Source organism: Eutrigla gurnardus, assembly GCF_963514095.1.
Source record: "Eutrigla gurnardus genome assembly, chromosome: 1".
Lineage (NCBI taxonomy): Eukaryota > Metazoa > Chordata > Actinopteri > Perciformes > Triglidae > Eutrigla > Eutrigla gurnardus.
Genome location: NC_139915.1, coordinates 6,506,763 through 6,533,598, shown reverse-complemented (window position 1 = coordinate 6,533,598; position 26,836 = coordinate 6,506,763). Strand labels below are relative to the sequence as shown.

At 41.6% G+C, this 26,836-nt stretch overlaps 1 protein-coding gene across 1 annotated transcript in view; it reads right to left on the bottom strand.

Annotated features, from left to right (window-relative positions):
* Nucleotides 1–19,923, bottom strand: part of LOC311018120 (collagen and calcium-binding EGF domain-containing protein 1-like) — a 31,584-nt gene extending 11,661 nt beyond the window's left edge. Inside the window, exons 1-2 of the mRNA XM_084016923.1 lie at nt 19,616–19,923; nt 17,829–17,909 (exon numbers count right to left, since the gene is read on the bottom strand). Of these exons, the coding sequence (XP_083873049.1) occupies nt 17,829–17,909; nt 19,616–19,728 (194 nt within the window). The 5' untranslated portion in view covers nt 19,729–19,923. The remainder of the gene's footprint in view (nt 1–17,828; nt 17,910–19,615) is intronic.
* Between the last annotated feature and the right edge of the window lie 6,913 nt (nt 19,924–26,836).

The following is a 26,836-nucleotide window of genomic DNA, read 5'->3' as shown; positions in this document are numbered from 1 at the left end:
TGATCATCGGTGGTCTTCGCACAATGCACGCTGGCTGGATTTGTGTTGTGTAGATCTGCGTGTGACTTGCTCTGACATCATGCACACATGGGCAACGACTCACAAGATCGAAATAACCGCAGGTCCCAGGGCATGATGGGTAAGGCCTGGCTGTCTAGATCGATTCGTTTTGACAACAAACACCATGTTTATAAGGAAATGCTAGATTGTAGACTATTGGTCTCCTGTGCAATAAAAGTTTAATCTGTGATTACAATGTGCTTTAACGTTGATACATAGAGATCTGAATTACAAACTATCGGAAGACGTCGGCCTAATTGGTGGATCTAACAGGTCATCATTATTCTGTGGATTCCTAGTAGTCTTTGAAGACTGCTGTCCCCGCTGATTGTTCCACTGGACTGCAGCGTTTTGCCATCGCCTCCTGCTGCTGATGCCTGATCTCGTCTATTTACAAGGAGAGGCACATTTCATCTCGACTAGCCTAATGATGAGGTGGTTTCCTGTGTGACTGACGTTATGCTTGTTGCATTTATCTTAATGCAAACCATGATGTTGTAAACCTAACCAGTCAACCGACGATGATCACATTGTGCCTTTCTGCAAGTGAGACATGAGGCTGTTATGAAACGTATTCATGTTTGTTTTGTTTGCCTTTTGTAATAAAATGAAAACAGACAGACATTTAGACATGCACAAGAAATCAACTCAACAACCCCATCACTGCAGGGTTTCATGGATTTTGACCGAAAATGACATGAAACAGGATATTGTTGCCAAGGACGTGTTGTTGGCAGTTTATCTGTTCTTGTACCGATGTCAGGTTATGGTGCAGCTTATAGCAGGTCTCTACTTTGTATAGGTTTGACCGTTAGTTTTGACTGTTCTGGCTGTGTAAGGCTGCATTCAAAGTCATATATGTTGCAATAAGTATCAATTTGCCTGTTTCACAGCTGATTAGCTGCATTAAGAAAAACATGGATGATTGACTTGTTCAGAGAACATTCGGACAGCCTCTCTTGGCTTTCGCTGACACGCTGTCAGTGTGGATATCGTTAGCTGTGACTGCTGGCTGCTGTTTTTGACAGCTTGTGTACCCAGAGCACGATAAATTACAATAAACAAAGAACTCTAAATAGACTGGACATAACATAGCAACCAATCCATTAAAAATGCCTTAATTGGCTCTGATCCTGCAGAGGAAGGATCTGCAGCAAAATATTCTTTCTGATTTTTGTGAGCAAGATAAAAAAAAATATTAGTCACCCTTGACAGGCCTGACAGACTCAGCAGTGTGTCTGGCTGGATGGCTGACAATGTACACATGCAACCTCCAGTCGGTCACAATCTATTTATTTATTTAGTAAATTATGGTCCATTAAAACTGGAGTTCCAACACAAATGGGTGATGTCACGATGACTACGTCCACTTCTTCTATCAAGTCTATGATCTACATTCAGCTGATAGCATTCAAAGCATCCTAAACTCCACCACTGTCAATCCAACTTTTCAGTCTTTGGCTACCAATTTCTCCCACCAGACCCTTGTCGGCGTCTGACCCAGCATCTACCTGCCTAGCAATGGATGCAGTCAGACCCACACATGACTTCAATCTGCTCTGACAGCTGTTGCTAAAATCAGTGCAGCAGCACTGGACCAAACACCGAGACAGGATCCAGAGGTAGGCCTGGGTCTGGATCACTTTTCACTGAAGATTATGTACTTTAGCAAGGGGTCTCCTTCCAGGGGGGGGGGAATGCTCCCTGTTATGGTTTCCTATCCCGCATTACTGTGATTGATTTGTGCATTCACAGGCAGGAATGCGCTATAAAGACAGGATATTCATTATAACACCCCAAGAACGGCCCGCTATACCTCCCCAAGGTAGAGAGCAGAGCACAGTATGGATGAGGCTTTCCATAGACGATGCTGTCACAATGCATTATGAGTCTCACTCACATCGCAGAGGGTCGTTCTGCTAGTTTGTAGGTAGAGTTTCTACGTGATCATATGAAGCTTCGGTATCCCTCTCTCCCTAATGTCCTTTCAAATAAATCACATCTCCAGTCTATCACCTCAGATTGCAGAAAAATGTGGGGTGATCTGAGGGGGATGTTAAGATAGTGGGGGAGGAAATGAGTAAGAAATGAGGGAGGAGGACATTGACAGGAGGAGGAGGAGGAGGATGATGGTTAAAAGACAGGGATGAAGGTTGTCGTCAGCTTAATGTTTTCCTCTCGGGACTCCCGTGGGAGGAACACAGGAAGTGGAGCTCACTGGAGGTCAATGGCCTCTTGACACGCCAGGACAGGAGACCGGCCGTGTGTGTGTGTGCGTGTGCGTGTGTGTGTGTGTGAGTGTACATCTTGTCAGTTTGATGGATGCCTCTGACTGATGTGGCTTATGTGTTACAATTACAGCATGCTGTATTCATCAGCCATGCTGTAATTGATTTATTTGCTCAGCAACCCGCACAGTCGCAAGCGGTTCAAAAACTTGGCTGGTGGTGTTGTGTTTTGAGGGTGTGATGACGGATTACGCTGAAACACATTAGCATGATGAGACCAACAATAAAACACATTTTTGGAGGGCTGCCAGGGCCCCTCTTTAAATGTATTCTTTTGGGAGTCAGTATCATTCATTGTTCGTGTTGAGATTTTGGGGGGTTTTCGTCTTTCTAATGTACTCTAATGAGAATTTAAGACATATTTTATCACGTGTTTTGTCCTAAAGCCCTTTTGTGTCTTTTAAAATCCCCAGCAAAAGCACATTTATACTCCTTTACACGAAAGCTCAACTACATTCCACCACATTTGTCTCAAATCTTTATAATAAAAAATGTCCTAAAGTCCAAGAAAAACATCCCCAGTGTGATCTTAGAGATTTGGTCCCCACAAGTTAAACAAAACCAGCCTCCTCCTCAAGGTGTGAAGGTGTTGCCGCACCTTCAGCTCTTCTGGCGTTACGTAATTGTGTGCGTGTATATTCTTTTTAACTCTTGTGAGTATACATATGTGGAGGTGTTGGTGTGGCGAGTGTGAGCACCTCCTCTCTGTTTATTTGCTCTGCCAGCCAACTTCCAGGACCCGGGCCTCAGGGGGAACATCAGAGCTCTAACAGAGGAAGCTTTGACTGGGAGCACAGGAGGTCTGAACCACTTCCACCAGAATACAGGCTGACCTGCTCTCCTCCTCCTCTTCCCCTCTGTTATGCCTCACCTCTCCCCACTCGCCTCAACTTTCCACCATTCCTCCTGCCATTCTCCCATCCTCACCCCCTCTTTAAAAACACCCTTTAACCTTTCGTTGCTCGCTCCTATATCCCCCACTGTCACCGCTGGAGCATCATGGGAATATTTCCAGACAACCATTGAACATCTGACACACTCAGCGTTTATATATCTCACTTACCTCATGCAATACAATTTCATCATATTATATGTAACGTTTTCTGAATGTCTGCTCACTAATGTTGTAAATGAACTCTTGGCAAGAGAAATGTCAAACGATTCCTTCAAGACGTGAGATATTTCACAGTAAAGATGAAACAAGTTTCATCCCATCAAATGTTTGTTCATGGAGACGGTCCTGTGGGTTGTGGGTTGAGATTCTGAAGGTGAACCGTGGCGTCCCTGGTTTGGGTCTGGCTGAGGAGCTCTGTTGCATCTCTCACTCCCTCCTCTCCCGTCACATCTCTTATCTGATGAAAGCTTCAATGCCAAGAAAGTAATTTTAAGAAAATGACTGGTTTGTCAAAAACACCTCAAACCTCATGATCCTGATATATATCTCAAAATGATATTTAAAACTTTAAAGACTGTCCCAATCAGCCACAATCTGTGTATTGTATCTTGTTTTAAAGACGATCTTTATCTTAAAAGAATCGTTTGACATTTTGGGAAATATGCTAGTTATTTTTGACAATCGATAGTTTATTCATCTGCACAGCATTTGAGTTGCCAGTTAATTTTGTTATAGGTTTGTGTACAGGCAAAATGTGACCCTGCAAGCACAAACTGTACATAAAAATGTATGTGAGTTTATGTACAGATAAAATAACCAAAATACAAATGTGTTCATGAGTGAGGTTTAAGGGTGGTAGACACAGCCAGGCTAGCTGTTAGCCCCTGTTTCCAAGCTTAAAGCTAACCACTACCCAAAATAATGAAGCATTTCTTTAAGAGCCAATGAGGCACGCTCACATGCTCTAACATACCGGTACACCAAAAGCACTCACAGCCAGCCCGATTATGTCAACAAAGCAAGGAGAAGCTTGGATAACAACACACACAGAGGGAAAGTGACTTAATTCTCTGCTCAGATAAACATTATTCCACTATATCCTTACATAGCTAATCGTTTATTGCTACTTTTATTAACACTCTGAATGCCGTATATAAAGTATCTAAGATGAGACCCCTTTCTTTCCACTCCGTTCCATTATTCACAAAACCTCAGAAACCACAGACCAGATTTCCTGATGATGGAGAATGATGCAGAATCTCCCCACCTCATTGGGACATTTTCGTAAATTTCCCATCATTTTTCATGCACAATTTCCCAAAACCACTGACCAGAGTTAATGAAAAGTAGGCAAGTGATTTATTTTCACACTAGCATGCCAGATTTTTTAAAATGGCTCATACGTAGGCTACTATGGTTTGGTTTGTAAGTGCTCTGCCACCAAGAGACTGCAACATGTATGGGGCAACAGTTTATGGTCCCCGGATTTTCTTGTTCAAAGGAAGAATTTCATGATGGGGATGATCATGTCTTTGGCTCTCCCAGTTGTGTCTGTCCTCCGAGACCTTGTCTAGGCTCAGTATCTCTGCAGGAATGTGGCATCGCTGACGTACACGTGATCGGCTCTGTTTGAGTCTACAGGGACATAGAGGTCTGTTATCCTTCTTTACCTGACAGCAAAGAGCCGTCTGAGAAGCTTTTTCAGTGCAGACAAATGAGTGTGTTAAAAATGTTACCACAAAGAAAAGCTTGTTGCCATCAGCATCAACGCTCCTGAATAATTACGTTTTTGTTTCATCACTTTGCATCTTTTTCTGATTATGATTATGACATATTAGATCATTGCTGATTGATCTTACATGTAAGCTAAACACATTTCTTTGTCAGATGGGAAAATATGTTGGAGATGACATTTTAATGAATGGAGCAGTTTAAACACTTTGATTTACTCTCTGGCCCACTGATGCCAGATGTTAATGCCTCCTGCTTGCATTGGGAATTGATCTGGAAGGCCGCAGGAAATACTGCAATTTAGCTGTTTACCAGGCCAATGTGTTTCCATCATTATCCATTGTATAATTTCTGGCATAAAAATAAATGGATGATATCATGCCTCTCATCAGATGTGTATATGACAGAGAGAGAAGCTGTCAAAAGTAACACTTCTTTTATTGGTTGCTTGAATCATGTATATATATATATACACATATATCTACACATATATGTCAATATAACACACTTTAGCTGGACAAAAGGAACAGTGACCAAAGTGTGATGGGTAGGTGTAAGATAAGGGAAGTCGAGCTCATGACAGATTGCTCAGAATGATGTGTTGAGTTGGATTTTCATGCCAGACTCAAAAACCTGCTGGGGGACTGTAACTGAGGCTCAAAGTCATGGATTGATAAGGCCAAGACGGTCCCCTAAGCCTTCTAAACGGCCCGGTGACTGCCAGGATGCAGAAGAATCCTGGACGTATTGAGAGAGGGGTTTCACTTGTTACACCCCAGCTGTCACACTCACGCATCCTCTAGTTTTCCATTTCTGAGACGAAGCTCCGTGCACTCAGCAACATGCACCATGCTGGGCTCGCCGACTTCAAACAACACTGCAACAACAGTGTCGTTCCAGTCTGTTATCAATTGGCCAGTGATTTGTTTTATTGAGGTATTGACAGTGACAGCGCCGCCATAAAGGAAAAGAAAGGAGCTAATCTAGAGCAGATTGTACGTTTAAAAAAAAAACAAGAGGGGGAAAAAAACAGCCATTGTGCCTGTCCAGAGGGCCGTTCAGGTGCACGCTAATCAGAAAAAGATGGAAGATGATTACTGGAGTTTTTTGGGGGGTCCGACTCTACAAAGACAATACCTCCATTAAACACAGGAAGCCTAACTCACAGGCCTTGTAAAAGATTTCTCTGAGACAATGAAGAAGGGAAGACGGCGTTTAAGTGATTCTCGGTTTAATGAAAAACTCAGAGTGGCATAGCTTCGCTGAAGGAACCTCGTGAGGACGCCGAAGTGTGAGTGTGAGAACAGGTTTCTGTTCCCACAGCTGGGGGTTTGTTGAGCACCGTCCAAAGTATACAGTGGGGGGAAACGCCAAAGGGAGAAAAGAGACTGATAGTTTGAATAGGATGCCCCTGCGGACTTCTGGATGCAGTGCAAACAATCTGTATGCGGGTCGTGTTCAGTGTTGCTATTTGTTTCCACTCGACGAGAGCAGAGATTTCACTCACGAGTATTTAAACGTTTAGCTGAAGGCAAAACATGACTTTGTCCCCGACGTTAATGCTGAGGACTGAGCCGAACAGAGCTGTCGGATTCTCACTGAAACCCTACATGCACGCCACATATGCACACCCCCCACACGTGAGATCCACAAAGTGAGACGCCGTCCACCGTCGTGCACGCGCCTAATGGATGATCTCATTAATGTGCACCTGCGCACGCAGACGGACGCAAACACACAGAAAAGTATCAAATGTCGCGATATTCGATCCAGACAAAAGTGAAACAACCTGCACACGCACGCACTTCATATTCACACACGACCCTTAAACGTAGAGACACACGAAACACACGGCGATGCAGTCATCTGGTCCTTGTTACCTGGTAAAAACCTGAATCAAATCACTTCCTTCCATTCTTCAGTCTGGGGTTTCCTGCTGTTTGACATAACTGGCTTCAGCGCATGATTCCACTGTTCAATGTTGGACCATGTTTGTAGTAATCTATCATCTGCGTGTGTGTGTGTGTGTGTTTTATTGAGCTTTGACAACAACCTACCTAACAGAACACGACTTAAACAGGAAGAGGGAAATACAGATGCACGTTTTCCAATTCACGTGAGAACAATTAGAACATGCGGTAGGATGTTTTTTTTCCAGCGACAGCAGTGATGTAATAACTTGTTTTATGGCTTGTAAGAGGGGGGACCTCTGACTGCACATCCCAGCAGGCCGAGCGATCATCCCTGCAGTGTGTACAGTGAGACACGCACCAACATACAGAGGAGAAAACACTCACACTTACACGTCTGCTTCTCATCACCTGCTATAGAAAACAGCCTTCTGTCTCTACAACCAGACACAGACGAATAGCACTTAAATAATGTGATCCATCCTGCTTCATTTCTCTCTGTCTGCCTGTGAGAGAAACAGACACTAGTTTAGAAACTATTAGCTAACCGGTATGATGACGCACTTAAATAACGTTTTTTTTTTTCAACATTCTTGACTCAGGGCTCTCAAGTCTCACGCATTTCAACCTGTTCACACGCCACATCTAGTATTTCTCACGCAGACAAATTAGCGGCATAATTCAAAAAAACTTATTTTACGAAAATAGTTCACCGAAATGTGTTTCTGAAAACATTTAATGCGAGAAATAAGCTATGCAGTTGCTGAATCTGTCTTTATTTTAGATCGACAACGGTCAGTTTAAAAGATTTTCGAGAGCTTGCGGGAGGCGGCGCTGTTACATAGACAATGAATGGGAAGTGTGGAAATAACACTGTCTGTACCTTCAGCCAAAATCTCACTCTGAACTAAGTTAAAAACTTGCGAGCCCTGTTGACTAATGCTGCAGGCCAACATTAGCTTGCATAGCCTGCTCTCCGTCTGTGTTCATTAGCGACTCATTGGGTCGTGTAGCCAGGCTAACACTTGAGTTGCTAACTAAACGCACCGTCAACATACCTTCTTCAGGCAGACGTCACAGTAGGACGGGGGTAAACGACAATGTTATAACAAGTGGCTCGACTCCATAGAAAGAGGCCAGTCACAAATATTTGTTTTAATCCTACGGGAATTGCGCCATTAATTATGTATTGTTACTCAATTTAAAAGACAATTTCAGATGTCAGAGTCTGTACTATAACTGTTGAAGTACACGCCTGGGAAAATACACTGGATAAATAATTAGAAAGGCTAAACACTCAAATGTGGTGTAGATGATGTCTCTCGCTGAAGCTACAATGCGTGTGTGTTTTATATCATGATGTACGTTCCATCATCAACGTTATCTTACCTGGTGTGTTTTAGCCAGTGACTTGTTAGTATGAGTAACGTTACATCCTGGTACCGAACACACAGGTATCATAGTTCCAGAGAGACGTCACTTACATGATTTTTGGGTGATTCATCTTTTAAATGTATAAGATTACATTTGTCATGTAGTAGACCCTTGTGTCTGCTTCTCTATGGAATCCCTTTTCTGTTTAATAAAATAGATATCATGTATTCAGTAACGGTGTGGTGCTCCATGGTAGCTCTCACAGCCTGACAGAGTAGCAGCGGGCGGCTGAGCAAAGGGTCAACTGAAAGCAGCCATAGTTAATGTGAATAACACCTGTGCTTCTGCTGCCATCACAAAGTCAACATGGCTGTCAAATGTCAATCATTGTCAAGCAAAAACAACAGCATGGAAATATGCAGAAGGGATTCAGTACAACATGAGACATGAAGGGATATAAAAAAGGAAGGATAGAGAAAAATGGGCAGGATGGATGGAGATGTAAGAGGATGACGGGAGATAAAAGAAAAACAGAAGACAAGAAAGAGTGAGAGGGAATCCAAGAGGGGGCGTAAAATGAATATTATGTTGATGTCTAGTGAGCCTCGGTCAGTCGTCCCACCACATGTCCTCATCTAGGTGGGAAGCCACTTACAGAAGAGAGAGAAAAACACTCAGCAGCTTCCCCCACTGCTCTGATTTCCCCGTCTCGCTCTTTTTAAAGACTTTTACATGGTTTTCCAGGCACATCCCCCACCGAGCAGTGCACTCTGCCTGCCAGGGTGCAACTTTATTTCGTTTGGATCAAACAAATACCTCGGCTTCCAAAGCCCCCCTCTCTTCACTTTACTTTCTTCCCTTTTCTACATCTGCCACCTCCCTGTAGTTTTCCATGCTGGGCTTATGTTTGTGGATTTTTCTTTATCAGGTATTTGTATGAGCATACTATCCTCACTGCAGTCTTTGTTAAAACTTTAATATATGCTCATTGATCCTTGTTACCACAGATCAGCCTAAATGGAAACGATATCAATCAAAGTGTATCGGATGGAATTATCTACGTTTCTCCACAGCACGTAAAAGATATTAGTCACCCTAACATTTCCTGTTTGTTTCCTTGATGATATCATGATAAAATCTCAAAGAACAGAGGGAAAGGCAATAATAACATCTGCTGTGGGGGTATTATATAATACAGGGCTGCTCAAACTTTTGTTGTAGGTTTGTTCTGAAATAAACTTATAATATATAAATTACATATTATACTTTTTTTTTCCATTGCACAAGACAAAATCGCCCATTCCTTTATCCATCCTCCAATGGGACTGTTTTCGATGTTGCTTGGCTTTATCCAATCACAATCTGCCGCCTCTTACATGTTGATGTATCACTACCTTCACCCTGATCTCAGGTTGCAAACACTTCCAGGAGGTTCTCTTCATTTTACCAGATAAATGATTAATAATCCAGTCCACGAATCCAGTATTTCTGATTAATGACCTACAGTCTAGGTCGGCCCGCCGCAGTCTCATGATGAACTCTATATGTTACCGTGAGGGCTCGCAATCTTTTGGCTCAGGGAGAGTGGTGAGTGAATCACCTCACTATAATCAGGTGTTTGAGGAACTGATGAAACTCAGGTGTGGGGAGCCTTCATATACCCTGAGTCCCCAGTGCTCTCTGCTGACTCATTATCTCATCATAAGCGGTAATGAGAGGTTCTCCCTGTTGTCAGGGGTCTTTGTGTGTCTCTCTTGTCATTCTGGGTCTCCTGGACAATTTTGGTTTGGTGTCAGCTGCTTGGCAGTGGTGGTTTTATGTATTTCTTTGAGGAATCCTGAACTGGATCCATACAGTTTGGTTGTTTTTTCTCCCCTTTCCTACCTATCGCTATTGCGATTTTGTGGTTATCCTTCTGGGATAACTTAAAGTATAATGTACATAAAGTATGTGCATACTTTTTACCTTTTTTATTTTAAAATTGTATTTTATTTTATTTTTATCTTGTGCGGGCAGTGCACCCTTTTATTTTCTTTATTTGTACTTGTTTTTTAATTATTTTATTTGAGTTTTATCTGATTTTATCTGGCTTTATTTGCGTTTTTATCTTATTTTATTTTATTTGATATTGATTCTATCCTATTTTGTCCATCATTGTTATTGCGCTTCTGTTGTGTTGAAATGTATTTATTTACTGTGAAGCACTTTGGAAACCGTATTGTTTGTTTAAATTGTGCTATATAAATAAAGTGGATTGGATTGGATAAAGACACCCCTAGGTCCCCACGTGCAAGTTTTACTAGAGCATAAAATAACATACACATCTAGACTATTAATTTAGCTCTAAAAGTTCATCAAAAGGACACATTTAACTTCAAAGTAGACAACATTTCGGGTGAAAATTCCTTTATCTTTTCATATCACAATATCTATTGCAGTAATAAAACATAACAATGTCACTTTTGTTCCAGTATTGTGCAGCCGTAAAGTAGATGGATTCGGTTTGGGCAATGAAACCAGTTTTGGGGATCAGGACTGTGTCGAGAGTTCCTATTTCATCCATCTCTTCTCCTGCCCGTCAGTTTCTGAAGTTTGCTCTTTCAAGTGTCAGATTTCAAGTAACAGACCACCGACACAACTGTTTTTAGCTGATTCATTGAGTAAAGACTGCATGAAAGTCACCACGATGTTAGAGTGAAGAACGCCATTACAGCAGCACTGCGTTATAAAGTATTTCACCTCATTTACTCTTTCTCTCATGTGTCTTTCATGTCTTTATCTTTTTACTCTGTTAGTGTCTTGTTAGTCTCAGTGATTGTCATGTTAGCTGGATAGCTCGGTACTTCCGTTCATGTTGGATCTAATCTGCTCTTTGTTGAACGGCTGATGGCTCTTTTGTTTATGCTTTTTATTCTGAATGAGTCCTGCTTTCAGTCAGCCTGTTTTGCAACGTATTGATGCATCACTACTACAAACATTGGGGTTTCCCAATGGGTGGGGGGGATTAGTAAGTAAGTATGCACAGAGGCCATGTAGGATCCACGGAGTTGAGGTGAGCCAAGTCTAATGCCGTAAATCCAGATGGGAACAAAGGAGATGAGAGAGAGCTTAAGACTCTGAGATAAAACATGCATCACACACAAAATACATCATACAAGCTGGGATTTCCAAGGCAACAGCCTTCAGCGTGCTAATGAATGATCCCGGCAAGTCAGTCAGTCAGTCAGCAAATTGGTCAGTGAAACGTTCAATCAGGATCAAGTCAGGATATCAGTCACGGTGTAAGCAGACTGTGTCTCCCGTCTCACTGTTATTTCAACTGCAAATCCTCGTCTCTCGGAGGAACCAGAGATGCTCCCCGAGGCCTCATCCTACCCTCCATCGAGACTCTGCTGTCCGAAGAGGAGGGATGAAACTAACAGGTCACAAGTAGGGGAGCAAAGGGCAACTTGAGACAGACTAAAGTGTGTCCTGTTTTTTCTTTTGCCCTAAAAGGATCAGACATGATCATTTTTGACAACGACAAGGTCAGGATCGATTTCTCTACCTCGCAGACCCTCACTGGTTAGCATAAAACTAACAACCGTCAAAGTTAAGCAATTACACTTCACAACAACGCTTAGCATGTACGAAACGTTGTTTATGTCATTTGACCTGACCCCAACCCCGGCATTAATACTCAGGCTACTAGACAGAGGCCTGGCTTCTGTCCCTCCAGAGCAAAGCCGAGAATCTGTGTCCAGAAAGAGAGAGAGGAGATGGAGTCCAGGCCTGGACCTGAGTCAGTCTCAGTCAAGTCTCATTAATGGACACTTTAAATGGTTCTGGGTGACACACAGGGCAACTGTGGGTGGGAGGCTTTGTTCTTGGACTTCGGACCAGAATGTACACCTCTTGTTATAGACCGCTTTCAGAGTTCCCAAACATGTTAACAAGGTCTTTAACAATTCCACCTTGTCGTTTCTGAGTAAAAAAACAAAGAAACCTAAAGAAACATGCTGAACTTTTGTTTGGCAGAATGTTCAAATTATGTTACGTAACATATACTGTGTTATGACCTTCAAAACCACTGGTATCCACTCTCCAGGCATGTCGTGATGGGCCTTCATGTCCGAGACTGAGTATGATTACATGAGCTGGCATGGCCTGGGTAATGAACAAAGCCAATTCAGCTCTTAAGTAAAGACAGGAACAACGGAAATGTAGAGATCAGTCAATAACCCCTTTTAGGTAGTCATAGGGATTGCATAAAACACAAAGCAAAGTCTAAAGCTTCTAACTGAAGCCATCAAAGGCACACACAGACAGACACACACACACACTGTGGTTCATAACAGCTAAAACCCGCAAAGACTTGAACTCAGTGAAGCCAACAACAATGTTCACTGACTAAAAGCAAGCAAGTGCAAATGTGAAGCTCATGTAGTCTTTGCAAGGTCATCAGACGATGATATTGTCTCCTTTTGTGGGTGATTGGACTGTTAATTAGATATCATAGAACACTAGTTTAAAGGGAAGGATAACTCTGTGGTGACAAGGTAACCACGCTGTAAAGCATAATTTGTTTTATCATCTGTTTTACTGTAAATGGGACCATCATATACACTCACATTTTCAATGTTTACTGTGGTAATAAATCCAGTTAGACGGAGGTGCAAAAAGTGCAAAAAGAAGTCCAATTGCATGGAAGTGTATGAGGTCATTTCCTCATACACTGGACTTCTTTTTGCACTTCCACATTGGCTTCACTTTTCAGACACGGAGGTTGCAGCCTGCAATAAAATTAGGCACATTTTAAAATTTAGTGGAGGTTGTTGGAGTGATAAACAGTCTGGGAGTGAACGTTAACCTAAGAAGACCTCTGTAGTTTCAGAGAAAGTTGGATTATTCTGGTTATACTATGGTTTGTTCTGCCTTGGCTTGTAACAATTGTTCTGAATTTAATTGCTTTGGAAAAAAAAAATTGCACATATTTTTCCAATTTGTTCATTTGCTGCATAAGAAAAACATGGATTGGGTAGAAGCAGCATCGGGTGATTTTGAGTTTTTATACCAAACATATGGATAGACTGAATCATTCACATTCAACTCAGAAACACAAGGAATATTACTTGGATAGATGAATACATGACACACCAATCATATTAATGAGTAGAAATCACAAGAATAAAACGCCCAAACTGGATTTTGACAACAGAAAGTGAAGCGGGAATGCAGGCACCATCCACATATGAGACACATGTGAATGCCAGTTGTAAAGAGGCATTCCTGGCTTCAACCGTCAGCACGCAATCACTGATTCACTGAGGCAGACCCTGCATGAATGGTATGATGAGTCAAGACAGGAAGTGGTTGTGGTTGGTATTAACGCTGGCATTATGTATTTGATCAGTGAAGCCAAAAGCTTAAAAAGATCAGTAGCAGGTAAACCACGTCAGCGTCTAGTGCTGCTGACGAAGATAGTCAGCTCAAGGCTATTCTTAGGTTCTGTCTGTGTGGCGAGTGAGTGAGTGAGCACCGCATCCTCAACAGATGAATGGTGAATTTGAAGGCAAAAATGCATGGAAGGGGCCAACAGTGTAATGATATCAGACCCCCACAAAGAAGCTTCAGAGGTGAAAAATCTGCCAAAATGACCAAAGCGTGTGTGACTCAGGCTTGAGATATTTCTGGAGGCAAAGTCAAGAAATGCAGATTGCACGCATTCTTTTTCTCTCCCTCAAAGATTTCATCCTGTGTTGCATGTGTTTGTGGAACGCAGGAAAGTGAAAGTAGAATGGGAGAAGTGGGAAAAACATGGAGGACAGAGGATCCCAATGCAGTGACTGTCTTCGAGGAACATGTGCTGTGAAGCATCATCTGAAGTGATGCGAGCTTGTGATGGCCGCACACCTGGATCACCATGTTTCCTTAATGTACTGCAGTCTCCAGACAGGTGTCATCACACCTGCAACTTGCAGTTTTTTTCATCATGAATGAATTGGTTGATTTGCTTAATTGAATATTATTTGGCTCCTAAAGCTCATGTGGAAATTTGTCAAAATGTGTAATTTGGAGCATATTTCACCATAAAACGTTGACATAAAACTGTAACGCGTGCTGCTAAAATTCAACCTTGACGTAGCTTGGCAGTGGTACAGTACTCACACTGGAGATACTGCTAATCTCAGTGCTCGCTGCTGTGACTCGTTCAGCTGCTGGAAACCAGCACGTTTGTTCTGATGTAAATAATACCTTTCACCTCCTGTCAGTTCTCATTTCTGTTTCTTATAAAACCTTCAATTCTCTCGAAGTAGAATGTTACCTTCCTCAAAATACATTATTAAGGTACCCTTCCCTTTGTGAGATGATGCTGCAGAAACAGAAGATGCTCAATGCTTATGAACTTATAGGATACTATGAAATATAAAACTGTAATGATCCCACTGGGAGGGATGGAGTATGGAAACAATAAAAATCAATCATCAAAAACCATGACTTTTCATCATCCCTACCCCAATATGAGCAAGTAGCGTGATACCTTATGGGTGTTATATGCTGCAGTAATGAGCCACAGTGGGTATTTCAACCAGAACAACATGCCAATCAACTGAAATGTCGGTTTTTCAGTTTGGTGGAGCCCCGTCGGTCCCGTCAGAGTTGGACTCCACAGCTGAGAGTGTTTAGAGAGCGAGAGGGTCCAGCAGAAAATTAACTCTCATCATCGTAGACCTGCTGTAACTGCCAGCGCAGACAATACAGAGACAGTTCAAACATACTTATACATAAACATGCAAGCTCACACACTCTGGATCTGGGTACAGACCATGCATATTTGGATTGGCACGGCTGAAATCTGACCTCCCAGCGAAGACAGGACGAGAACGCAGAACGGCCAGAACAATAGACATGCAGAAACCGAACTGCTTTGCTGTGAAAACCACGACAGAGGAGGAGGAGACGTGTGGCCAGCAAGGTCTTTGTTTAGACGAGAGAGCAGCAAGGATTTACTTCTGCACAACACCACAAAACCAGCGGGGCAGAAACATTACATGGGCATGTAGCAAACTGTCTTCTTATACACAGAAGAAGACGAAGTCGTGACCGGGAATGTCGGCAACATTTAAAGCAACTAAAAGCAAGAAGAAGAGTCACTGATAGAGGTTTCGTAAAATGTATACTGTTGGCTTATATTGACTTTTCATGAAACTGACTTTAAACTTTTCATAAAATCACATGCCTCATGCTACCCTAATTTAAGTACCATAATTTGCTTCACTGTTTTGATAGCAACTAAGCCCACTTTCCCTGGGAAGGTGTGACTTTTTCCAAATGGTTAACATGTCAACTTCGATCAGAACTCTAGAAATATCACTGTTTCCCAGATCATTTGAATATAAGGGAGAGCTGTGCCAGGTGAAGAAATAAGAGAAGAAAACCAGAAATGATTGGAACATGTCCAGCCTGTCTGAACACGGCAGAGCTGTGGGTAGAGATTAGACTGTTGGACTGACCGGGTCTGGGTCAAATACAGTTTAAAAACCTCAATTGTTCAATCAGACCTTAGCAACCGTAACTAGGCACGGCAGACCTGTCAAGTTTGGGATTTCTCCACATGTGTGGGGCTGTAATAGTATTGTCTCTCTAAAACCAAAAACACAAGAGCAAAAGTGTGAAAACTGATAAAACATTGTTTTTATCTGCTCTAAAATGAGATGCAATTAGCATGTTTACAGCTTAATTACATCATGACCATCATGCTTTATTGAATAAGACTTGAAACTAGCGATTGAGACCATAAACTCATGTTTACAGAGATAATAAATCAAGTGAGAAGGAGGTTCAATTTGTCATACACTTCCACACAGTCGCCCCCTGCTGGCCATTAGATAGAATCCAAGTCTGTTCTGCTAAGCCTTACTTGTTTGTAGCCATCAAGTGCATATTTAAGACCTTTTACTTATTATTTTCTTCTTAATCGAGTGGCAGTCAACACAAAATTAGGCCGGAGGCAGCATTTTCAAATTAAAGCTAGTGTTAGCTTAATTAGCTAACTAGCTATAGAAGCTAAAATCTGCTACCAGCAGTTGTCATTTTAGCTGATGAAATCTGGACCCGACTACGGTAAGAAGTAAAACATCCACAAAACTTAAACTCTTAAAAGATCAAAAATGTGATTGCAGCTTCATCAGCCCTGTCTGGGCAACATATTGCTCCCATTGAAATTTAAAGCAATGTTAACATACAGACACGAGGGATCAATCTGGTCTCCACCAGAGTTGTAGTAAAATCTACACGTCCATGCTGAGCTGCCTCGAGAAACCATGGCAAGGAAAATACAACCTCATCTAATCCTCCGCCTCCAGCACCACACATCTCTTGTAGAGCCAGAAATTAAACAAGACACAGAGCCTGTTCCAGTCTAACCTTGACAGTAAACAGATCAGATGTTCTGGCCTCACACCAGGCCTGGTGCCTCATTTATTAAAGGATCTTCTTACGCCAACAACCAAATCCAAGCCTAAGTTTGGCTTCAGAAGAAAGTTATCTAAACGTCAAAATGAGCGATTTACATTTGATTTCCTCCCGTTGTATATGATGTATCACAACCTAAAGTCTTACACCCTACCACGGCGTCTGCATTGGACTGATTTATTTTCCTACAACCTATGGTTCCAGATGCTCATACTATATGATATCAAAGGATATTTCCATAAATTGGACCCCTCGAGACTCTAGCAAAGAAAGAAGAGCAAGAAAGGAATCAATTTCTTCAAGAAATATTTCATACCTTTCAAAAAACTGCCCCATGTTCCCCTCTTGCATCGCTGTGGTTGTATGTGTCCTTGTTTAAATTTTAAAAAATCACTGAAGGTTACAATGTTAATCTACATTCAGTGTTTGGTAATCACTTTAAGGAGTCTCTAGTCCCCGTCTTCCCACTGAATGGATGCATTGCAGTAAAAATAACTAATCACATCCTCCTCTGCCAGACCACTTCTACTTTTTAGGTTACGCAGGCCTAACTCCCTGAGGGGGGGGTGCCTTCCTTAAATGTTTTAACTCTGGACCCAAGCTGAGGAGGTTCAAGTTCAAATTCTGTTGCGCTGTGACGGAGCCAGGCTCGTGAAGGTCGGTTCAGTGCAGGAAGACTGCAGAATAAGGAGTGTAAGTTGTTCTATTATTTCCCCCCCTAAAAGCACGGCACGCTAACAAACTAGGAGTAAAAATGTATAAAAGTGTTACTGCTGCTTTCACAAATTACGACATCATCATAAAAATGACTTTTCAGTGAGGATTATCATTCAGTCTCTGAAGTGACTGATGTTTTTCAGGAAATTATTATGTTTTTTCTCCCAAGTGATATGGTTTCCAAAAGAGGGATTTGCTGTGTGGAGTTCTGGAAATGACACAGCGGGTGGTTTTGGGCTTTTCACAGCCACAGAAAGTTTCTGGTGTAATCCTCCCTACAGGCATCAGCAGCCACTTGTCCTGTCAAAGTGTCCTTGAGCAAATCACTTTTTCGGGGAAAGACAGAATACCAAAATCTAAAGGCGTAGTGTATAACAACGCACTGCTGTGGAGTCTCACCTGAAACAAGTGCTGTTCTTCCCTCCAGCTCTGACACAGGAATACTCCACCGTCAAGATCTTACTATCTGGACACTCCGTCCTGAGGAAAGAGAGACACAGTGGACACAAGGGTCATCAACCGGTGCTGCTTTTTAAAAATGTTTTCCAGCTGCGCTCATTAAACAGGGAGAGTGACAAAGGTCAAGGATGGACGCTAATAGGGACGTTGTGCTGCTCCTACTGTTAAATTCATCCATCCATCCATTTTCTTATTATAATTATTATATAATGTCTCAATAAATACAGAAATTAAAAGAAAAATGCTGAAATAATTAAATAAATAAATAAATACCGTAATAAAACTGAATGCACTTATTTACTTACTTAATTGATAGGTCATTTTGGTGAACTGTTACCCCATATTCACAGTTTCAAAGCTGTACATGATACAGTGTACATCCATTGCATTAGTCTGACTGTTGCTGCAGTTTTGAGGCCGACATCCACATTTAAGAGAATAAAAACTTGGATACCTGTATGGTGAATGGAAAAGAGTTTTTTATGGCTTCCCCTTTGGTTGATGAAAGCATTCTTCGCTACATTTTATGGCCCAAACGTTTGATGACTTAATTGAGAAAATAATCCACAGATCATCTGATAGTTAAATTTTCCACGAGGACTCGTTAAATCTGGTTGTAGAAGAATGAGCTCATACCTTTTGGCATTGCTGTGGTTTATTACTTATCGGCTGAAACACATGCCGATACTAATAAAGCTGTGATTAAGCAGAAGTTTACCAGCCTGGCTGATTTACTGGTCTAGCTCTGAAGCTGAGTCATGACATTGGTATTAAATACACATTAAATATTGCAAAATGTAAATAAAAAATTGTGGAATTGTGGAAATTGTATAGGGGAAAGTCAATATTAGTGTAGTCATGCAGTCTAGACTTGGTCTCAACTAAATGATAAAGGGTCTTCAAGGCTTTAACATGTGGGTTTACACTGAACTTTCAAAGCATACATCGAGGGTATTTGATCCCTTATCATTTCAGGCCAAGTGGAGAGGATGTATAAAGGTCAACATAAAAGGAATACATGTGTTGTCTAATTATCTGAGGTCTAACCTGCTGCTCAGCGGTGTGGTTTCCTCTCCTCCTCCTCCTCCTCCTCCTCAGAATATGAGGTGCATGTGTTCACCCACATCCTCTCCTCGCCCCCCCATGGCCTGCTGTGTCCGGGCACCTTAATAGCATCTGTCATGTTTTGTCTTAGCGCAAGTAACATTTGGCTCGGCGCACCGCGACCGATTCCAACCATTTGGAGTTTCCCGTTGCCTTGTTGCGTTTCCTTGAAACTCGCCTGAGATTAGACGCGGTGTACGCGGCGGTTCATCCAGGGGTCTCCTCTTTGACAGCCTGCTCTCACAGCGTGTCGTAAAGAGCAGCAACCAATAAAAGCCAGACTAAACTCTATTATGGCTTTTGGCACTGTGCGCCAATCTGACAGGGGGGGTTTGAGTTTAAATTAAAAGCCGAAACCAACAGGTAATGTGAGTGGATGCACATAGATTTAATCTCATATCGCATTCATAACGTGTTATTCCGACGTTCAAACTGAAACGTTGATGTTTCCGACACGTTTCGTTGACGCTTTTCCCGGAGTTTTGCGTCATGATGAAAAACCCCGACGTTTGAGAGCCACATGCCTGAGTAAACGTATTACGGATGAGGCTGACATGGCTCCATCAGCACACTGCCGTCCATTCACAAATGCTACTCCCTCTAATCACGTCCATGAGACTTACCTCGAGGTGTCGACTGCAAGCGTCGTCCCGATAGAGCTGGCACCGGATTCCCACAGGAAAACAACACAGATAGCGCCAAATGGTAAAAGAGTCGCACCATAAAGTTGACCCATATCCCCTCTGCGCTCCGGGACAGATGGTCTGTTCAATGGAAAACGCCTTCACATCAGCAGAACGCCAATGCTTTCATCTGTCAGTGTGACTCACACGCGGGTGGTAGAATCAAAATATCAGAAATCCTTCTCAAGTATCCCGCAGAGGTGACGCACATGCAGGCTGCGCGATAATGAGGGCTGCGCGGTGCGTCCGGAGCCCCGTCCCAACTTTACGCACTGAGGCAGAGACCCCTTGGAGAGAAAGAGCCTGTTTTACAGCCCAGTGTGTCCTCACTAATCCTTCTGGATTTACATTCCTGCCTTTAAAGAAGACACTGAGACACTCCCGTGCTGCCCATTGACGGTGATGACGTCTATAATAATAATAATACTAATGATAATAAATAATAAATTAAATAGCATCATTAAAATGTATAGGCTAACTGCTGACAGTAGTACACATATTCTTGAAGGAATACACTTTGCATTACTGAATTTCGCAACTTCACAGTGAGTTTGGAGGAATGTTGGGCTTTAGGGGGCGCTATTTGAGGCTGTGACATTTGAAAATCGGTGTTAGGAGATTACAATGTCCATCATTTGTAATAAAATGTATTTATTCAAAAAATAGACTTGGCTGACTAATGACAAATGTATATGGCAAGTAACCAACACATATTTAGCCCAAAATCAAAGCAGATGCCACATGTATTACAAAGTGCTTAACTTAATACACTGACCCCGTGACAAAATAATATCAAATTACAAGCGAAATGAAAAACAGTGGGAATTAGATAAGATCGTTTGTATGAAATCCACCCAGAATTTAATAAATCGCATTGGAAATCAGATGCATTTTTCATTTTGATTTTAAATGGATACATGTTGGGTAAAGTCACGGATCTAGAATTTCCAAATATGAGCAGCAGAGCATCTAAAAAAGTTTCCCCCATATTTAGATGTCATTTCTGGGAACGACCGACCGGTGCCAAACTCTGTCGATGCCGGAGCAGAAGATCCAAGATGTATTTTGGTCCCAAACTACTATGTGAAGGAGCAGCAATTCATCAATATTTCCTTGACGGATTAATGATCTCGTAAAGTTTGCTAAGTAACCGGTATTAAAGTCCACCTTAACAGCCACACTGTTGTGGGTTTCCTAGAAGAGAATCCATTCTACGTGATTAAGTGTGCAGCAGCTCCAATACCATTTTAAATCAGTTACAATTTCAAGCAAAGCAGCCGACTTTCAACGCTGACTAGGTGTCAAATTTCATTTTTCATTTAATTTCATTAACATAGTTATGTTAACGTTTAGTACGTGAGCATTGGCAGCCGAATGCTTGTGTGCAAAGTAATGCAAATGGTTAACCTTGTTGGTTGTTTCACATAATATTAAGACGTTTGACTTGTCTTTGTCTTGTGTGTAATTTTTCTTATGACTAATTGAAATTGTCTTTTGAGATTTGTCACAAAGTAAAATAAAAAACATCTTGATTTTTATCAATTGAGAGTTCTATAAATATAGATAAGTAGTATGGTATCTATAAGTATGGTATGAGTTCTCAGTGTAATTGATGAATAAGCAAATTATAACTGCCACGCAGAAAAAAATTATAATAACGAGACATCAGTTTCTGTGCCACCCTGCAACGGTCTCAACCCGCCCGCCACTATAACAATAGTCTGGCTCCGCCCCTGTCGGCAACAACATTTATTTTTCTTTATTTTTCATGACTTACATTTTTCATGATTTGATAATCCCAGTGTCACCCTACAGGTGCTGAGTGGAACTGTTTTCAAACTCGCAGCCAATCAAATCGCAGAGGATTTGCTGCATCGTTTCACATACATTAGATACGTTGACATATCACTTTGAAGTTCCTGTTGGTGAGTGTCTTCAACGTGTGTAATGTTTCCACGATTTACGTTTATGTTTTGATTCTTTCATAATTCAAAGACTTGCAAAAGTGCAAGTTTCGAAATAAACGAGATAAAGCTATCACACTTATCTTTCAGGTTTGTTTTGGGAAATAGGCCTAAGGTGAAGGGAGGAGGACTTAAAAATAGAATATGCAAGGGATTTAATAAATAAATAGCCTCGAGTTCAGTTTTCTCAGCATGATAATTATGCGCTCGTTACACTGACACCCTCGTTGATTGTTATCGCTCTCGTAGTAAATAGTGTAAATGGTGTTGATTTATCAGTCAGTCCAGTATTAGTAGGGGTGAGCAGCCGTTTTCTTTGTTCCCTGTTTTCTCCTGTTTATTGGCTAGGGAGTGAGGTAAGACAACCTGTATGTGTTTGTTGTTTTAGGTATTCACCCTGAAGCCTATTTTCCTTTGGTTTAATAAATCCCATTTATTTTGGACTGCATTCGTTCTGGTTGCGTGTGGTTTACTCTGGGAGCAGGAAAACAGAGGGGTCAGGCGTAACATTTGTGTTTTCTAATACATGCAATCACCGGCTGATTACTTGAGCAGCGAGTTTGTCTTTGGAAGTTGGACTGCACCTTCTGCTATCTGATTAAGCCAGCACACTTTGTACGGACGTTTTTCACATTATTATGATGAATTGCAACATGCACATTAACATCTCGACATTAAGGACATTAATGAACTCATGAGAGCCCTGTTGACTGGACATATTAGTTTCTATTCAATAGAGCTGAAAGGAACATTCTTCATTGCTTTCACAGGTCTTTCATATTGCTGTCAAATGAAAACGTCTCCACTGGCCAGAGAAGATGCTGTGTCTTCATTCCTCTGTTTGACATATGGGTAATATAAAATAACATTAATAAACATTAGAGTATGAGGACTGCGAATAATCACAGCCAAATTGTATAGTATTGCTTAACTGCATTGCCTACAGCAGTTTTTCTATCTGAATTAAAACACTTTGTTGTCCCTGAGTATAACATTTAATTCAAGGCGACTTGCATTCGTTTCTGGTGACTCCTCAGAAGAAATAAAGGGTTATTCCGATATTGCGAGATCAGATCTGCCCAACAGTCAGCTCAGTGGAAAGCACGGCTCGCTGGTCAGGTAAATCTGGACTCCGTGGTCTCTAACGGTGTCTATTCCCTCGGTGCATTGGGGTTTGGCCACCGTTCAATAGGAACAGCTGGTTTTATTCACCACAAATGAATCATGTTAGAAATACACATGCAGTCACTTACACACATACTGTATACATGCATGCACACGGTAACTTGGTCTAGCACATCAAATTAAACTGCACAGTCTCCTTTGGCTCGGTTCCCGCTAGAATCAAATGAATTCATAAAACATATAAAGCGGCATTATAAAAGAACCGCAGCAGAAGGCAGCTGTTGAAATGGCAGCCTCTGCTTCATTATTACGACCACACAGGCCACGGGTTCTCTTGTTCCCACGAACGACAGTCTCCGTTCTCGGTTTACTTTGGTTGTGGTTTATATTTGGTGTTTGTCTATCTGCTTAAAGGCAGCCTGGAAGAAATGTGTTTTTCATTGAGGGCTGGGGGCCACATTCTGCTTCGCAACCAACTTCTTGTCATTCATGGATAAAACTGCCCAATTATAGCACACATAAACGTTAAGATATTTATCCTTAACTTCCCAATGGAGAAGGGATTTTAAACCCGTGGCATAAAATGGGCACCGTTTTGTTGCTCAGCACCTTCAAACACTGTGAATATGCTGTGCTGCATTTACCACTTAGTGATGTTTGAAATGTATAATTGAATGATTGTTTTCATGCACACTCATCAGCAGAACTTGCTGATAAGACATGCACATGATAGGGAGTTTAATATGAGGGATTAAATTAAGCCAACATGTTCTTTCTTCAGTTCTTTTTTCAGTTAAGACCCACTGAATGTGATGCAAAATTCGCCCTATTCATTTCTGTGGGGCACCAGTGAGTGGTTTTCCAATGCATTGTATTGGCATGTGTGTATTATAAGTTGGCCCCTGTATATATATAGACATGCAACCCCTCCTGCATAAACCATGTGGTGGTTTTGCCCATTTTTTGTTTTTGTTTTGCAGCTCTTTGTCAATGATATGCATCTTTTTGTGGCTTTGTTGTGTCTCTTTGTAATCGTTTTGTTTTTCTTTGAGGTTATAATCTCTTTGTGTTCATATTGTCTTTGTAGTCTTTTTATACATGTGTTGTCTTTGTGGTCAGTTTGCAGCACTTTGTAGCCTTTTCTGTATCTCTTTGAATTATTTTTGTCTCTCTTAAGGGTCAATCTTTTTGATTGACATATTGTAGGAGTAGGCTAGGGGCCACCTGGGATGTTTGGCCCCCGGACCTGTATGTGTATTCCAAGAAACACAGGACCAACCGGTGGTGTTAACAAAGATGAGGGTTGTTGGTTGGTAAACACCACCTTGTCTACAAACAGACACCCTCCACCGTAACTGTCTTGGTGAGAGCCTGTCAGCACAGAGACCAGCGAGGCGTTTTACAGAGCCGTTCTCGTTTCCAGGACTCAGATGACACCAGGAGTACTCTGAGGAGGAGTGTTGCCTCAATGCTTATTTCTGCCCGACATTAGCACAAAGAGCAGCGACCATTTTTATGTGTACTATTGTCATTGTGAGCATTGTGGTGGGCTTACTTCCATATCGTCACTCTCTTAAAATAAGGGCCTAAGACATATTTTTTTTTCAAAAAACAGAAAAGACTGAACCAAATATAGAGTATATGATATTTATTTATCCTTTCACAAAAAGGTTCATCTATTGTGATAACCCTTTTGTGTCGCGACAACACGTTCAGCCCCAAGGACGTGTCTTGTCACCATAACAAATGTTTCTTTTTTACTAAAATAACCACGGAAAACAGTTCAATGTCCGTTCTACTACTCTTATATTTCTATGGCGTATGACCCTGAAAGGCAGGAGAAGGTCGGAGTTACAAATTCTTTGCAAGTACAACATATCTTTGTTGTTGTTGCCTCTGGGTGAAGATGCTCCACTCTTTGGTTATAAAAAACAAGTCACATGGTGGAAAGCCATCACAGCTCTTTTACCAGTTGAGAGTACTGACCCACACAAGTATGTCAGTGGGTGACGTCACGCTTGTTTTGGTGTAAGTTAAGATAATGAAACAGGAAAGAAGCTGCAATCTCTCAGCGCCGCGACGACGTGATGAATCCATCTTGCACTGCATGACCTTCAGTCCTGCTCCCGTTTTTCACACACGGCAGCCATTAACTTTGGACTCTGATAAGCGTGAAGTATGATGCCTTTCTCCTTCTTCAAAGCTTGCATTGCCACAGTAACAGGGTGCAGAATCACTGGAAATCAATCACTGTCATCGGCTTAAATGAACAACTGTTCAAGATGGGATCATGAGATGGGAAGGAGGATGTCGACTCAAAGACATAATGAAGGGGATCCACATCCTTAGTGTTACTGTTGTTTTCCAATACAGTGATGGATGTAATAAGAAACACTTGGCCTTTTTATTTTGTTGTTTGCAGTATTATATTATGTTGGGCTCTTTATAGTTTTGCCACTTCTTTTAACTGTGCTGCCTTTCATTTTAAGAAGCTGGGTCACTTTTCATGAAACAACACTCTTATGCAGACATTTTACAATCTTAAAACATACAATGCACGCACGCACATTTAATATTTAAACCAGTCAAACATCTGCACACCATATTTGTAAATGTACACACCGAGTCAAAGCATGAGAGCAAAATTTGAAAATAACTGTGACTAATTGTATTTTCCCGTAATGTTTTTGATCCGTCGCGATGCGCACGCAGGACAATGTAACCTCTTCCAGTCTGGGTTCATTCTGTTGGCAAAGTTATACTCATGATGAACGCCAGCATCGTGAACTCAGTGTCACAGAGCTGCAGAGAGATAACGTGTTTTTACAAGTGGACTCGGAGGACGAATAGATCTCTGTAACTGTCTTCACCTGCGTGATGTCTTCATAATTAACAGTCTTTCACTTCCATTAGCAACACAACCATCCGACGCAGCTTGTCAATAAACTATTGACAAGGGGATGTAAGAAGCGAACCTGGCCAACGTTTTCATGTCTCTAAAGTGGAATTCTGTTTTTTATTATAGTCCCGTTGCTTGGAAACCGACGGAGCTTCGGAAACACGAGTGCCGTATGCGTCACTTATCATAGTAAACACCTGACTGCTCAAGCCAAATAACAGAGAAGCGATCCATCAGTGTCAAAACTGATCATGTGGAAGGAAAATCTCTGTTGTAATATCACTTGTACGTTGCACAACTCAAAGGTTTTGGTGTTGGTTTATGTTTAGCAGAGACCAAAGTTAATAAATTGACATTTGGCTGACCTTTGGACAAATACTTTGGCTTGCTTATTTTCTGTCTCTTGACCATCATCATTTTTTTATTACAGCAGACAGCAATGGATTTTGCAGAGTCCGTTCATAATGCCTTCATTGGGGCTCGTTGACCTCGTTGACCTCTACTGCTCAATTTTGACAGCAGTAGAGGTCAAGGTGTGTACTCCTTATTCTCACAGTAACATGATGGAGCCTTGGCTCCACAGGTATGAATTTAAACAGCGGTATCACATCTTATTGCTTCGTGGAATTCAAACTGGAAAAGTAGATTTCCTCTCTGCTTATTAAACACTCGAGAAATGTGACACAGCCAATGGAAAATGTATTTTTTGGTTTACTTTTAAAGGTTTTGTCCCCCCCCACACACACACACACCTTCCAACTGCTTTTCAACATCTGACTTTCAGCTTGAGAACCAGGTCGCTTTTGGAAAATATTATTTTTAGTACTTCTTCTATTCAGATTTGTTGAATAAAGGTGAAATATATGTGAAAAGAAATTTCCTGGAACCATCAAGCTACTCTAAGTCATCAGTTTCCTACGATTTGTCGGCAGTATATCAAGCTCTGTGAATCATAAAATCCTGTCTCTTGCCTTTTGTCTACAGAGACGGGTTTCTAAGCATCAGAATGTGAGCTGATGGTGAGATGAAATGAACATGAAACGCCATTTCTCTTTTGTGCCTTAAAAGTGCATGGATAGCAACAGTGATGTGTGCACAGTCCACAATGAGCTCAGGCCTGGACTAGTCGCGTAGTATTTTTAAAAAGAAAAAAATGGCGACGGTGTTTTTCTC